This window comes from Podarcis erhardii, assembly GCF_964252035.2.
Source record: "Podarcis erhardii genome assembly, chromosome: 7".
Taxonomy (NCBI): Eukaryota; Metazoa; Chordata; class Lepidosauria; order Squamata; family Lacertidae; genus Podarcis; species Podarcis erhardii.
This window is the reverse complement of record NC_138511.1, coordinates 61457136-61474114: the sequence shown is the minus strand read 5'-3', so window position 1 is coordinate 61474114 and position 16979 is coordinate 61457136. Positions and strand designations below refer to the sequence as shown.

Below are 16979 nucleotides of genomic sequence, written 5' to 3'. Positions count from 1 at the left end.
CTCGCTTTATTGGCCAAGGGAGCCGCCATACAGCTTCCGGTCATGTGGCCAGCATGACTAAGCCGCTTCTGGCGAACCAGAGCAGCACATGGAAGTGCTATTTACCTTCCTGCCGGAGCGGTACCTATTTATCTACTTGCACGTTGATGTGCTTTCGAACTGCTAGGTTGGCAGGAGCAGGGACTAAGCAATGGGAACTCACCCCGTCATGGGGATTCGAACCACCAACCTTCTGATCAGCAAACCCTAGGCTCTGTGGTTTAACCCACAGTGCCACCCGCGTCCCATTATATTCAGGTAAACAGGCCTAAATCTCATACAATTAGTCAACTGAGTTTGGATTGTTGTTGTTGTTTTTTAAAAAAGGAGAGTGAAAATCAGTGCTTTTTTCCTAAATAAATGTTTAGGGGTACTCTCACTTTGACTCAAGAAAATCACCATTTTATAGTTCAAATCAGGAAAAAATAAATACAGTAAATGGACAAAAGTACAAAGATTCACAAAATGTTTCGGGGCATGTGTACCACTGCATCCCCCCAGAAAAAAGCACTGGTGACAATAACCCCTCATTTTAATCTCTCCATAAACAGGAATTAATGTGTATAAAATGCAGGTGGTGCCATGCTCCACCCAGTTCCCCTTTCCCTCCTAACTATTTCTGCTACTGTTGTGAAGCTTTCTCTGTCCCCAAAGATTATCTAGTTATTTGCACTACATAAAAAAAATACTCTAGATTTTATCAATGCGTTGCAATGTTGCTGAGATCTAAAACAGCCACCAGAGTAAGCCATGGCTGGAAGCTCCACGCTGCATGCGCACAGATATCTTTCAGCTCCTTCAAGGTGCCTCTGGCAAAACGAGGGTTGATCCCTATCCAGTTTCCACATTAGATGACACCCGGGATGATGCATCTCTCTTGTGGATATTCTGAGACAGATAAGTAAAAGATGTGCACATTTTTTCCAAACCTTCCGCGTCATCCTTGCCGAGAGGCAAAGCATTTCTTCATCGCCTATGAATTCCACCCTTTGGCCAAGGAGCTCAAAGTGCCTCACAAGGAGTCATGTCATTTCACTCTCACAATGACCCAATGAGGTAGGTTAGGCTGAGAGCCAGACATTTCCTGAGGCTGCCCAGTACATTTCATGGCTCAATGGAGAATGAACTTGGTCTCAGTGAGCAAAGTCCTACAAGTTATCTATGACACATTGATGGTCTCTAACTGGAAAATAGGGAGATCCCACTAATGGGGAGTGCCCCAACCCAAGTGAAAATGGGTTACTCCAGCTTTCTTTCTTTCTTTCTAAGAAGAGAAAAATTAAGTGTGAAGTAAGAGGGACGTAGGTGGCGCTGTGGTCTAAACCACAGAGCCTAGGGCTTGCCAATCAGAAGGTCGGCAGTTCGAATCCCCACAACAGGGTGAGCTCCTGTTGCTCTGTCCCAGCTCCTGCCCACCTAGCAGTTCGAAAGCATGTCAAGTGCAAGTAGCTAAATAGGTACCGCTCCGGTGGGAAGGTAAACGGCATTTCCGTGCACTGCTCTGGTTTGCCAGAAGTGGCTTAGTCATGCTGGCCACATGACCCGAAAGAAAAGCTGTCTGTGGACAAACACTGGCTCCCTCAGCCTATAGAGCGAGATGAGCATGCAACCCCAGAGTCATCCTAAAGGTCAGGGGTACCTTTACCTTTAAGAGAGTGAGGAAGTTGCTAGGGGGTGCCCAGAATGCCAAATTAGCATTTAACATTTAGCATCTGTCATTGTAGTTCACTTACTGGATAGCTTAACACCAGTGATCCATGCTCTGGAAACCTCCAAGTTAGGCTACTGTAAATGTGTTACACAATAGGGCTGCCCTTGAAGGTGACCCCAACGTTTCAGAATCTGGCTGAAAGTACTTTGCCTGGTGTAGGAAAGTGAAGCCATTTACATCAATTATTAAATAAGTTCACCAGCTGTTTATCTGCTCCTGAGCCCAATTCAAGGGCTTACTTTTAAAGCCCTAAACTGCTCCAGTTTTGGAATACTCTCCCTAGAGGGATTCGCCTGGTATTGATCTCACAGTCCTCTCAGCGCCATGTTAAGACATCATTTGTCCAGGCATTTTAAAGAAGCTACGTTCATCTTTGGTCCTCCTTTTTGTTCTTCAGCAGTTGTCTTTTAGCTTTTATTGTTTCGTGATGGATTATGTTATGCTTTTATTGCATATTATTGTTGTTCTTATTCAACATCACTTTGGGATCTGCTTGGATGATGGACAATTTAGCCTCTTTTTTCTTCCTTCCTTCCTTCCTGTCTTTTCTTTTTTTAAGTTTAATGTATCTTACACAATTTTTTTTTACAAGATTGAAACATAGTACAAGTACATTTCAGACTTAACCAGCTTTAGCAATATAAAATAAGATCATGTTAACAATAAGTCACAAAGAAAATGTTTAATATGACATTGAATCCATCCATGGTACATTACATTGTCCTTAACAATATATGTGGTCGAAAAAAAGTGGTTAAATATTCATTGGGAAAAATAAATACACACAGTGATATCTTGGTTTAAGAACAGCTTAGTTTATGAACAACTTGGATTAAGAATGCTGCAAACCCAGAAGTAGGTGTTTTGGCTTGTGAACTTTGCCTTGGAATAAGAATATGTTCCGCTTCCTGTTGAGTGTGTTCCATTTGTAAATTGAGTCCCCCACTGCTATGGGAAAGCACGCCTTGGCTTAAGAACACTTTGGTTTAAGAACGGACTTCTGGAACAGATTAAGAAGAAGAGGATTAATTCCACCCAATTCTCCACTACTCCTTTTTCCATGATCTCTGCCAGGCCAGTCAGTTGGCACCTGCCCCAGGAGGGCAGGAGGTCTTAGCCTCAAATTGATGTGGTACTTTCTGCATTACTCTTACCTCTTCTTCCCTTGGCAGAAATATCTGTGTTTCTGATCCAATAAGGTTTTTTTTTATCTTTGGTTTCCCACTCTAATAAAATACTATATGCTTTTTTAAACAATTTAACATTCTCTTCCACTATTTCTTTTTGAAATCTGGAGATTGTATAACTAAATCTGGAGATTGTATAACTGGAGATTGTCTTCCTTAAAATTTTCATTTAATTGCCTATGGTGTAACCAACTTTGTAGATAGCCTTTCAGCTCATCATACTCTTTTTGTTTGAGTTTACCTTCTTCTTCTGTTAACAACTCTTTATATGTCAACTTACTTTTTTGGTCGACTTAAGTGAAAATGCTTCAGTGGGTGACAGCCACCATGGTGTTTTCTGCTCTAACAGATCTTTATATTTTTCCCACACTCTTATTAATGACTTTCTTATTATATGGTTTGAAAAGCCTTTATGTTTTTTCCCTTTCCCATACCATAAATATGAGTGCCAGCCAAATCTATTGTTGTGTCCTTCTAGTTCTAACTCTTCTTCTTTTTCCAATTTTATCCAATCCCGTATCCAAACAAGACATGCTGCTTCAAAATACAATTTCAGATCTGGGAGAGAAAAGCCTCCTCTATCTCTTAAGTCTGTTAATATCTTATTAAATGTGTTCTAATATATTTTAACTATTATCGTTAACTAGTCTGTCATTATCACTTTGTACTTTATGATGATGTTGTAATGTTTTAAATGTTGTAAGCTGCCTTGAATCCTGATTTTGGAGGAAGACAGGATATAAATACATTTAATAATAAAATAAGGAAGAACACAGGACTTCTACACAAAGCGCAGCTGGCTTATGGAACTCACTGCCACAGGATGTGTCCGTGGACACTGGCAATGTTTTAAAAGGGAAGCTCACAATTAGGCAAGTTCATGGTTAGACAGGTTATCTAAATGAAACTTCCTCAATCAGAGGCAGTGTATCTTTGAAGACATTGCACCAATGAAAACAAGGGGGGGTACTGCTGCCTTTTCACCCTGAGATGGGGATGGGGGAGAAATTTGGTTCACTCCCTATTTTAATGTGAATCTACCCAATTCACATTTCTCAAAGCAATGTGTAAACCACAAATCTGCACCACACCCATTTTGCAATGCAGTCCTGCAAGCCCCCTCCATGTGTCTATTAGAGCATAGAACTATGTAAAAACTAGGAACAATGCACACTAAAAAGCTGATGAATCCTAGTGGTGCAGAAATGTGGCAAACTGACTTCAGGACTGGAAAAATTAGAAATAGAGAGAAACTGAAATTTGCCAGATTCGCCCCTCTTTCAACGCATCTGGTTGACTTTTCTTGGAATTAGGGTTAGGATGCTGAAATTAGGATGAGCTCTCTTTAATGTTCTTTGGTGTCATACCAGAGAGCTGCAAAGTCAGAAACTGACTCCTCCCTGATGAATGATCTCGAAACTGCGGCATTCCCTGGAGTGTTGGCTTGAGCTGCATCATCACAGCCAGTGTGCAGCTGTGGCCACGGTTCACTGCAGCATGTGTCTATAAAGAGACATCACAGCTCCTGAAAAACTGCTCCTGAGGGCACTTCTGAGGTCCAGGCTACAACATCTGCTTAACATCTTCCTGCTAGGACTATTTAAACAACAACAACGGGAAGGGGAAGTCAATGTGCTAGTGTGGGCCATAGGATGCCCTTGGGAGATCATTTGGGGCACTTTCTGTGCAGCAAAAGGAGAGCGCGGAACGTTCTAGATAAAGAGCCATCATCACAACCATTTGGCCTGCAGCAAAAATCCACAGTGACTTTGAGAGGGAAGCTGTTAGCTGCCACCCAAACAACTCCAGGCAGAAGGCAAGGGAGAAATGGTTCAAATCAATACAAAGCAATGTGACAGAAAGAGTGAATAAAAACTTTTAAACTGTCTCAAGATGGAGTGTTTGGTGGCGGGATTCCCCACATCTACAAGTTGTCTCCAGATTTTGTCAGAAGTGAGATTCAAAGAAGTTATTCATGTTCTGACGCAACGTCTGAGGAATTTCCAAGGAAGTCAACAGAGTTTCAATAATATGAACGAGGCTTGAAAGAAGAGTCGGGAAGGGGAGCTACATCTGGCCACAGCTGGCGAGGGGTGGAAGGGTCAAGTTTGCATACTAACTTGAAACAGCAACAGGCAAAATCTTCTGGCCATTGCAGGTGGATAGTTCTCCATGATGCTTTTTTCCAAAATGACTGCTTTGAATTTTTCACTGTCCATGGAGGAGCCAAACAACTGTTATGCAGTGTAGATAACATGCTCTGTGATATTTACAGGGACCCTCTGATGCCAAAAGTGGTATTGTCAGGCGTTCAACAAGGCCCAGTGTTGACCACCAAACTTCCCTGACTCTAATAGCTGTCCTTCTGGCCGCAAGGAAGAGCACCAGTGAGCAAAAGGAGTGAGGAACAGGCAGAACACACAGGATAATAATAATAGTACATTTTTCTATGGCATCTTAAGTAACTTGACCAAGATCACAATGGGTAATCTGTAGCAGAGCTAGAAAACTGAAGGTGCCTATCCCAATTGCCTTGCTTGTTCCTAGCTACTGGTTATGCTTGCATGTAAAACATAAACACATAGTTTGTTTTAGCCATAGTTTGTTCAACAAAACATGAGTCATCTGACAGAAGACAAGATGAGCCACAGTTCGCCCACCTGCTATTGCCTCTGTGGCTTAGTGAGCATGTGGGGTGGGTCAGGGACAAACAAACCATGGTTAAGCCAGGCTGTTGAGTTTGTACAAAATGCTAAACCATAGTTAGAACAAGCCACACTTTATAAGCCAAGAACAAATTGTGGCTTCACATCATGGCATTATGTTGACTTATTTGATTCAGGCAATTGATAGCTTCAACCAGATTCTCCAATCAGGGTACATTTTCTTAAAATAAATAAACAATATAAATGCCATCATAAAACCATAGTAAGGCAGAATGAAATCAATAACACCCACCTACCCACAATTTCCCCAAAGCTTGCCTTTTGCAAGGGAGATCTTAACTCCCTCTTTAAATTTCAAGGGGCATTTTCTTTCCTGCTCTCCAGAGTTACACCCCCACATAATCTATAGGCACTGAGCCCTTCTTTTTTTGCCAATGGTGGCAGCTGCCATGATAACTCAAAACAGGAGAAGAGGAAAACGAGCAAGAACAAGCGGGGCAGTGAGCGTACGAGAGGAGTCTGCTATTTACCGCATGCTTAGCCAATTCCTGGGAAAAACAAGCTCATAAGTCAGGAAGACGGAATGTTTCTGTTTAATGCATCACAGACGAATGAAAGGAGAGCATGTGAAAGTTGGAGGGAACGCGGATGAACTCTGGACATCATCAGTGCAAGCAGGTAAGGGAGAGGCTGCATTGCTAGCCAGTGGGGGACCCAAATTCTGCCCCTGCCAGAGACAGGCAGTATTTTTGAGGCAGCACAGCGTTAACCTGAAGAATTTAATTGCCTCAATATATTATGCTCACTACCAGAGTATGTGAGCATTGGACAAATAGATAGAGCAGAAATGAGCCCATCCAGGTAGGAAGCTATGGTACAGGGCAACAGTTCTATCCATGGGGTTCTCTTAGGTCATTCTGCTTGCTCATGAAGCGTATCCTGCTCTATTGTATTCTATTTGGGCCTGAAATACAGGAAAAAGCCGGCCCTGTCATTAGGCAACTGGTTGGAGGTGACATGAAAGGGTAGCCAATGGTTGGTAACTTAGTGTGTTGCTATTATTGCGCTTTGACAGCCGGGGTGGGGAGGGGAGAGGCACACATGACTGGCATTATCTGACTCGGGAGTAGACTACCTTGGTGGGGGTGGGGGCACAATTTGCTGCTCCACCCCAGGAAGCAAAATGTCTGGGCCTGGGCCTGGCAGCAAAATATCTTCAGCTCCAAAAATAGAACCAATAAGCAACTGGAGATGTATCTCCAGGCTTTGTCCTATTTGTGACACAGAACATCCATTTATAAGGTCCCATTTGGTTGGAAATGGTTTCTATAGCCACCGCTGAACCTAAGCCCGGAAATGTCACCTCAGGCACTTGGCAGAGTGAAGCAAATCTTTAAAAGGGGCGCAGCCTTCAGTGCAAGAGAGGCAATGGAAGAGACAGAATAAATAAGGGCCTCGGCAGAGCAGAAATGGAGCCCAGGTTCAGCTGCCAGCAACTCCAGTTACAAGGATCTCACGTAGCAGCGCTGGGGAAAGACCTTTCTCAGCCTGGAATGCTGGAAATAAACGCCCAGGTGCAAATTTACATCAAGGCCACACTTGGGATTCTGTGTACAGTTCAGATCACCTCACCTCAAAAAGGAGATTGGAAAAAGACCAATAAAATAAAATAAAATAGGCATCACATAGTTAAATTATGGAACTTGCCCCCACAGGAGGCAGTGATGGCCACTGGAATGGCTTTAAAAGAGGATTGGGCAAATTCATGGAGGAGGAGAGGGCTGTCAATGACTGCTAGCCCTGATGCCTCTGCTCTGCCTCCACAGCTGGAGGCAGCAATCTTTCTCAATAAGAGTTACTGGAAGCCACAGGAGGGGCTCAAATCCTGCTTGTGGGTTTCCCACTGGCATCTGGCTGGCTACTGTGAGAACAGGATCCTGGGCAAGATGGGCCACTAGCCTGATCCAGCAAGCTTTTTGTATGTTTATAATCAAAACAAGGAGTTCAAACAACTTTGCCAGTATGTTTGGGCACCTCTAAGGAAAGGCTACAACATTTGGGGTTTTTTTTCAGAAAAAAGACTGACTAAAAGGAGACTACGGTAAAAGGTGCATACACATGGGGTGAAGAAAGGATAGGGAAAATCCCCCCACTTCCCCTCTTTCTCTCTCTCTCTCTCTCTCTTTCATAATACTGTCATACCTCTTGCTACGTTCGGTTCAGGTTATGTCTTTTCAGGTTGCGTCCAGCGGTGACCCGGAAGTAATGGAACGGGTTACTTCCAGGTTTTGCCACTTGTGCATGCGCAGACGCTCAGAATGACATCAAGTGCATGCGCAGAAGCGGCGAATCACAACCCACACATGCACAGACGCGGGTTGCGTTCTGCTCATGATGTGAACGGGGCTCCAGAACGGATCCCGTTCGCAACCAGAGGTATCACTGTACAGTGGTACCTCAGGTTAAGTACTTAATTCGTTCTGGAGGTCCATTCTTAACCTGAAACTGTTCTTAACCTGAAGCACCACTTTAGCTAATGGGGCCTCCTGCTGCCGCCGCGCCGCCGGAGCACGATTTCTGTTCTCATCCTGAAGCAAAGTTCTTAACCTGAAGCACTATTTCTGGGTTAGTGGAGTCTGTAACCTGAAGCGTATGTAACCTGAAGCATATGTAAGCTGAGGTACCACTGTACTAGGACCAGAGGCCACACAATGAAGCTGAATGCTGGGAGATTCAGGAGAGATAAAAGGAAAGACTTCTTTACATAGCACAGAGTTAAACTATGGAATATTCTGCCACACTATGTAGTGATGGCCAGCGGCCACCAACTTGGATGGCTCTACAAGACAAATTCATGGAGGTTTAGGCTATCAATGGCCATTAACTATGATGGCTAGGCCCGGCCTCCGTCACCAGAGGCACTAATGCTTCTGAATGCCTGTTGCTGGGGACAACGAGGAGGAACATGCTGCTCTCCTCAGGCCTGGCTTGCAAAAATCCCTCAAGCATCTGGTTGGCCATTGGGAAAGCAAGATGCTGAATGAGATAGGCCTTTGGTCCGCTCCAGCAGGGCTTTTTTCATATTATGATAATAGCCACTGCCAGGCAGGAATAGACAATATTGTGCAGGAAAGACCAGCGATCCAGCTCAAATTCATAGCTTCAGTTGGGGAAAGGGGTCGGGCTGGGAGAGAGGAGAGAGGGACTGCCAACTAGATTAAAACATTCTGCAATAAATGAAAACAAAAAACTCTGTTGTCTGGAGCCACCATGGAAGACGTTACATTCCCCACCCCCTCCTTTATCCAGCAGAGGAAAGCAACTCACCCCCCCGCCCCGCCCCAAGACTTGAAACAAAGCTAGCGGGAGCCACAGATGTGCTTGGAATAAGTGCATCTGCCACTGAACAAAGACAGATGCATAAATGAAGCACTCTGTGCCCAAGGAACCAGAACAGATTGCCTCCGATTGCAGCAGGCTCTGTGTTTGGAGTCTCAAAGGGCCTTGCGGGGTTATTCCTATGCTATCGCTGCTCTCCTCTTGTTTGACCCTGCAGGAGCTGCATAACTATACATGCCAATGAATTGGTTCTGCCTGCCATTGGCTTTGGCTCCATCTACTGCTTGTCTCCCTGCTTACCACTCTGCCAGTATGTTTGGGCACCAGTTCTCCCTGCCCTCCACTTACATTCCCTCCAACATTCATCAGATGGAAATAAGGGCATTTCTCATTCCCTTCCCCCACTGACCCCCATTTCTCTCCCCCATGCTGCACAGCATTTCCTATTGGAAGAAGGGCAAGTGCCACCACTGCTACACCAGCAGACATGCCCACCGTCCTGAGAAAACCCTTTAATCCTGATTTCATTTCATTTCATTGTATTTTATTCTTTGGTGGATTTACAAAAAAAAAAAAACCACCCACCCACCAATACAGTGGAACCTCGAGTTGCGGACGTAACCCATCCTGGAGACACATCCGCAACTCGAAGCATTCGCATCCAGAAGCGCTGCGCCGGCGCAGTTTAGCGCTTCTGCACATGCACGAAGCATGATTTAGTGCTTCTGCGCATGTGCGAGCAGCGAAATGTGGAAGTAACAGTTCCGGTGCTTCCAGGTTGCTGAGGGACGCAACTTGAAAATACGTAACCTGAAGCAGATGCATCATGAGGTATGACTGTAAATAAATTTTAGAAATGGGCAAGATTAGACACAGATGCATAAAACCTTTTTTAAAAAATAAAAATAAAAATCAAGACTTCTTGCGCTCTGCTCCGTTCCCCCTTTCATCCTGCCCAGAGTGGCCTTGCAGGGCTGGGCCTCTCCAACAACTGAAGCCTCTCCACCTCCTCTCCCACTCTCCAGTGCTGCTACAACCTGCCCAAGGGAGGAGGCTGGCAGGCAGAGGCAACGGGATGCCCCCTCGCAGCCATGGCTGCTACTGCCACTGAGGACAAGTGCTGGCTTATGACCTTCTCCCTGAGTTCAGTGCTGGCGGGGGAAATTGGGACATTCTGGGAGCAAATCAGAAGCCACAATGGCTTTTGTAATTCTGGGACTGTCCCTGGAAAATATGGACTCTTGGAGGGTTATGCACTGAGCGTTGGAATTTTAGTGGGAATTTTAGACTATATGCTCCTTGGGGACTGAGGATTGTCAGTTTTACTTATGGTACAAAGTGCCGTGTGTATTACCAGCACTGTAAATAAGACCAGTGGACTGGAAGGAGGTAGGGGTATCTGCTCACTGAATACCAGACACATTTAAAAATTATGAGGGAGGGAGCAGGGAGCTGTGAAGGAAAAGGTGACTCATGTTTGATCTGTCAAATCCTCTCAGCAGTCCTTCAGCTCAAGATATCTTGCAGGCAGTTTTTGTGCAGAAGACTGTCAGGGAGTAATTGAACCATCCTTTAATCCAACAATAGTTTTTCGGCAACGCATCATGTGTTAATTCCACGCCCATCAGTGTTTGCACAACAGACACCCCCCCCAGTTGAGATTTAGCTGGCCTGCAACCAAAGATTCTGTTCTGTTTAAACAATCTATATGTAAAAGTTGCCCTCCAGCTCCTGCCCATTTGTACCTCTCCCTCCTGCCAATTCTCCCTTTATCTCTCCCTGCTTTCCTTTTCTTTCTTACATTCCTCTGAGCCACTCCCTCTTCCAACTCCGGGGAAAGTCTATATAGCTCAGTGGCAAAGCAAGTGCTATGCATGTAGGAGGCCCCTGGTTTTGGAGACAAAATACTGTATCCCCGAAGACCAGTTGCTGGAAAATGCAATAGAGTGCTGCTGTTGCACTCAGGTCATAGTATAATAGAATAGTAGAGTTTAAAAACATCCCATGAAGGACATTCCACCACCCAGGGGTGAATCCAGGCTTTCTTTCACCCAGGTCAAAGACTCAGTTCAGCACCCCCACATGCGAGTTTGCACACACCCCTCAACACATTTGTTGAACATAAGATGTTCCCATACAGGGCATTTCTTACTGGATCTATTATAGTGGAGCAGCCTCCAGAGCACTTAATGCACACTTGTTCCATCAATAACCTGTTGCAGAATAAACTCACAAAAGGCATCTCCGGTCTGGAGGGGTCCAGAGTGGGGTAGAAATCATGCCACCGTTTCCCTTGTATGTCAGAGAGAGAAAGAATCTACACTTTTGAAACATAGGAAGCTCCCAATACCTGGCTAGATTATTTGTGCTTTTTGCCAATTACTGCCTACAATTATTGGTCTTTTACATCACCTGCTACCAAATCATTTTTTTTAGAAAAACCCCAACAACCCCAGAGATCCTAGCATTTGGACACAGTACGGCGTGGCGCTGTGGCTTAAACCACAGAGCCTAGGGCTTGCTAATCAGAAGGTCGGCAGTTCGAATCCCTGTGACGGGGTGAGCTCCCGTTGTTTGGTCCCTGCTCCTGCCAACCTAGCAGTTCGAAAGCACGTCAAACTGCAAGTAGATAAATAGGTACCGCTCCAGCGGGAAGGTAAACGGTGTTTCTGCTTGCTGCTCTGGTTCGCCAGAAGCGGCTTAGTCATGCTGGCCATATGACCCGGAAGCTGTCTGCGGACAAACGCCGGCTCACTTGGCCTATAGAGCGAGATGAGCGCGCAACCCCAGAGTCGTCCACAACTGGACCTTATGGTCAGGGGTCCCTTTACCTTTATCTTTTACCTTCTGCATGCAAAGCATTATCCTCTGACACTAACGAGTTGGAGTCCCTTCTCCACCAAGCTATCATTCCCTTCTTTAATATTTACCTATATTTGGGGTTTCTACATTTTCCCACTGCAAAGAAGCCAGTTTTGTGGCAAACATGCACTTTGGGCCCCCAAGCAGAAGCAGAGTGCCTTCCTCCCCCGCCACCACCATTCGCTCCACAATGCTAAAGTTGGCCTTTCCCTGGCTAGATATAGCAGCTCCCCAGGAATGGAGACCAAATTGGGGATCTGAACTGAACAGACAGATATGCACATCCAGTTATGATAACCCAGACGGGGTGCTGGAGTCCGTTTCATATTGCTGCATGGACAGCCCACGAAAGTCTCAAGAGGCCGCCTGCAGCAAAATGCCAGGAGCGATGAAGGCAGCTATCAGTCACAGCAAATTGTTGCTGAACATGCACCTTGGAGCACTTCTATCCGTCAGTCGGAGATGCCAGCAGATTAATTCAGCAACGAGCCGAGGTTTATCTTGCCTTTCACAGCTGAATTTTGCCCTCCAGAGTCCCGCACGATTGCAGAGGTTGTGCAGAAATCACAGTGTTTTCGGCCTGGGATTGATCCAGAGGTCACTGCAAGGACCTTCACACCTGGGGACAAGATTGCCTCTCAGATGTTTGTGGCAGGCAGCACCAGGCTTGCGAGCAGTAGAAAACACACACAAGGCCCTGCAATTCCTCTTGCTGGAGGCTGACACATGCACCAGTTTTACAGGATGGTCAGCAGTGTGCACAAGTGCAGTAGCAACTGTGAAGCTGAAGTTAGCCAGTGGTGATAAAGAGGCCCTTTCCACATGCTCAGGAGCATTTTTCCTTTGTTTATTATTTTACATATTGTCACACACCACCCCAGTCTCTGAGTGTTGCAAGATTCCAGGGGTACCAGGTGTGCTTACCAGGATCTGTGTCCCCTTTTGGACAATGGGGCACAGCAGAGTCTGTGGTGTCCTTATGATATATGGTTTATTTGAACATATATACAACCTGTGCCTAATGAAGGGGGCTCTGAGCATCCCATCCCATGTGGGGCCAGCCTCTTACAAAGGCAGTAGCATCCTTGCCCTGCAGCTTGCCTTTTCCTGAGAACAGTCACATCCCACCTGCTCTAACCTTGCTAACCTAAGCCCTGGTATTCTGTAACACAGAGAGAGGCCCCACTCATCTGTATTCCCACACCTAGTTCTATGATGCTTTTGCAGTGCTTACACCCCCAGACTCTCACCTCAAAGGCTGACTCCATTGCCTTTGAACCCATGTTGATTTCACAGGATTAAGAATGTCGGACACACAATCCAGCACACTGGGTCTGACTTAATGAGCCTTCACACATGCTAATTAAAGGATTAACAGAATATCACACAGCTTAAATACACACCCAGAAATTGGACTATATGACCCTTGAGATCCCTTCCAACTCTATGATTCAATTATTCTACCTTAAATACACATGAATCTGGCTATCATCTCTAAGGAAATTAGCTTTGACATCCCCAAACCTTAATTGAATTCTAGCACCTATCAATCTATAACATTATCAGGGGGAGCAGCCTGATGTTTTGCATAGTCTTCCTCTGCCTCACTTTCCTCTCTTTCTTCTGTTGATTCCCTGGTGCTGAATTTTAAAGTGTAAGCTCTTTGAAGCAGGGGCTTGATTCCATATGCGATAATGGGGTGGATAACCAAGTTCTTGCCCCAAGGCCACCTTCATCCTTGACACCAAACCATTGTATTGTTGCTCACACCTCAATCTCCAGGCAGCAATAGATTTCAGGGGTTCCTGTGCTTGCCCCAGGGATCCATTTCCTTGGAATGAAAAGTCAATGGAGACTGTAGTGTCTTTAGGATATATGGTTTCATTTACACGTATATACAACCTGACCATAGGCTGGAGGGGATCTCAGCAGCAACACCCCAACAGATCTTGCTTCCCCATAAGGGTTACAGGGAAGCCCCAAGCTCTTGGGACCAGCACCGAGCAAGACAAGCCTCAGTCTTGACAGTCTTAACACTTCCAGCATCAGCCAAAACTCACATACAAATCTCTGGCCATTGTACTGCTGCTACCTTACAAGGTGATGTCTCTTCCAACTAGGTGAGGTGAGGGGGTGTTACTCCCATTTGTCTCTATGGCAACCTCTTTGGACTAGTAAATGGCAGCACTTAACAGGCCAGCTGAGACCATAACCTTAACAAAAGTTAACCAGGTTTCCTCTTGTAGATTGTAACCTCACAGTCACATGATCACAGGTTGGAAGGGACTCATGGGCATCATCCAGACTGACACCACCCCCAACCTATAACAGTATGTTAAGAAAATTAAGGGGGAAAGGCAGCCCTAAAAGACATTGCCACCTCACACAGTGTTGCGTGAATTAGCCACAGTAATCATCAAAACGATTTGGATCCCATCTTTCATTGGTGTCATAGTTTTGGAACCTTTCTTTAGTGCCAAAAGGATTTGCATATATTCAACACTGAAACTTGAATCAATTAATGCTGAGAACTGCTGCAACTCTTTCAGTTGGATGTTTTTCAGTTTGCTTTGCTGGCACTTTAATTAACGGTAGGGCTCAGCTTTAGTTCATTAAAAGTTACACATTATTTCCAGTAGAATCCTGACTTCACTTACTGTAAGATGTGAAAAGGGAAAGCGTGTACAAAGCCAAACTGCCTCCGCAAAGGGTGCAGACACCTGAAACCCAACATTCATTCCAAACACCAGGAGCCTGGATCCATTTCTGTGGATTTCTCTGACGTGTATCGCACAACACAATCTTAGTGATCCATCTACATCCCATTAAGGAACTGGCCGTCTGTGTCGGCCATGATGGTTCTCTTACCTTCCTGAGGAGCAAGCAATTTCCCTCCTCTGCTGGTGCCAAAGACGATGCCAAACAAGCACAAGATGGAAAAAGGGGTTCCCCACATGGTGGGTCTTTGGTAGCCCAGGCAGGCACTGCTGGGAATGCTGCACCTAGAAGAGAGAGGGAGCAGATGTCAGCAAGGGCCCCTTGAGAAAAGAGAAGGGTCACCATGTCTTTGCCATTTCATTGGAACAACAAAGGACCCACCTTCTATCTCAGCAGCTAATTATCCCTGCTTCTCCCCTTCCCAACCCAGTGGGAATATTAGCTACTAAAAGGGAGATAAGATAAGCAGACTATGATTCTCTCCAGCTTTTTCTGTCTGCTTCAGGAAGAGCATCAGAATTCAACACTCAGAGCCTGGCTATTTAACACTACTTTCCAAGTGATGACTGTACCACATAGTCAGAATCTAAGTCAGGGTAGCCAACATAATGCCCTCCAGATGTTCTTAGATTCCAACTCCCATTTGGAGGGCACCAGGTTGGCTGCTTCTTACCCTAAGTGATGCTAAATTAGGGGTGCACGATTGCTCTGTACAACCTCAAGGCATGCCACACATCCTTTCAAAGCCCTTTAAGGTGGTTGCAAAATTTCAGTACTGTTTTGCCCAAATTTGCATCAAAATGTCATTTTCAGCAATATCCACTGGCTGCAGCGATAAGCCTGTGGTGGTTGTGTGGCGGAGAGTGTGTGCGTGTAATGAGTAGAGCCCAGATTAGCTGCTACATCTGGAAAGCTGCTTTCAGGGAATCGTGGTTTAGCGTTGCACAGCTTCTGTGGACTCCTTGATGTGAAGCAATTATGGGAGCCTTCTGGTGCTAAGGGATGAGCTGACAGGATATTTTGTAGAATTGTTTGTAGTTCAAATTAGTGTCTCCTCTTTTCTTCTTTTTTATTTGCTCTCAGTGGAAACCCTGATTACAACCCCAGCCTCTGGAATGATGAGTCTTCTGGAAGAAGGTCCATTATGACAGGGGAGAGCCGAGTAAAGGAAGACCAAGTGTCCCCGACTCATTTTTGGCTGACTTTCCCCAGGCCCAGTTTTGCTCCTGGCCTGTACCTTGGATGAAACTTCACACATAAGAAGAAACTGGTGTGTGCAGAGGGGAGTTATTTGTTCCAAGAGGGGCGCGATGTGTGCCAGTGTCCAGAAAACAGGATAGAAATATTTTTGGGGTGTGTCGGGATGGTTAGCAGGGCTGCGACTGAACTTTGGAGGACTGATTTTGCCAGCTCAGGAAAGAACCTGCTGTAAACTCTGTTATTATTCCAGTAACTAATCGTGGCACATGAGGAATGGTGTTGGAGAGGCAGGGGTTCCTTGTTTGCAACAATGTTCCTACTTGCTGAGCTGGGGTGGGGTGAACATGGGGAGCACAAGGTTTGTAGCCATGGCATCAACAACCAAAAACTATCCTGACCCTGCTGCTGCCCTGCTCTGTCCCCTTCTGGGCAGGCTCATCTCACTGCTACTAAGATTAACTTCCCCACTGAAACCTGATGAATTTCCATATACCTAACTTTGGTTGGACGCACTCAAGGGACGCGGGTGGCGCTGTGGGTAAAACCTCAGCGCCTAGGACTTGCCAATCGCATGGTTGGCGGTTCGAATCCCCGCGGCGGGGTGAGCTCCCGTCGTTCAGTCCCAGCTCCTGCCCACCTAGCAGTTCTAAAGCACCCTTAAATGCAAGTAGATAAATAGGTACCGCTTTATAGCGGGAAGGTAAACGGCGTTTCCGTGTGCTGCTCTGGTGCCGGTTCGCCAGAGCAGCTTCATCACGCTGGCCACATGACCCAGAAGTGTCTGCAGACAGCGCTGGCACCTGGCCTCTAGAGTGAGATGAGCGCACAACCCTAGAGTCTGTCAAGACTTGCTCATACGGGCAGGGGTACCTTTACCATTAACGTTAACTTTGGTTGGAAGGAAATCAGCCCTTAGTGCTCACTGGAAGGACAGATCCTGAAGCTGAGGCTCCAATACTTTGGCCACTTCATGAGAAGAGAAGACTCCCCGGAAAAGACCCTGATGTTGGGAAAGATGGAGGGCACAAGGAGAAGGGGACGACAGAGGTTCTTGAAGCTACCAGCATGAGTTTGATCAAACTGTGGGAGGCAGTAGAAGACAGGAGTGCCTGGCGTGCTCTGGTCTATGGGGTCACAAAGAGTCGGATACGACTAAATGACTAAACAACAACAACAAGGCAGGGAGGATGTCTTTCAGGAATCACAGCCAAATTTCCAGTCTGCGGATGCAGGGGGCAATTTTGGACACTCCTCTAT

At 45.8% G+C, this 16979-nt stretch overlaps 2 protein-coding genes across 6 annotated transcripts in view; one reads left to right on the top strand and one right to left on the bottom strand.

Moving 5' to 3' along the window:
- TINAGL1 (tubulointerstitial nephritis antigen like 1) overlaps window positions 1–16979 on the top strand; it is a 203240-nt gene that overhangs the window by 175214 nt on the left and 11047 nt on the right. The window lies entirely within an intron of this gene.
- The window catches only part of COL16A1 (collagen type XVI alpha 1 chain), a 130144-nt gene that overhangs the window by 108368 nt on the left and 4797 nt on the right, over window positions 1–16979 (bottom strand). For all 5 annotated transcript variants that reach the window (XM_081870356.1, XM_081870357.1, XM_081870359.1 and 2 more), the window contains exon 2: window positions 14673–14806. In XM_081870356.1, coding sequence (XP_081726482.1) covers window positions 14673–14760 — 88 coding nt within the window. In that variant the 5' untranslated portion in view covers window positions 14761–14806. The remainder of the gene's footprint in view (window positions 1–14672; window positions 14807–16979) is intronic.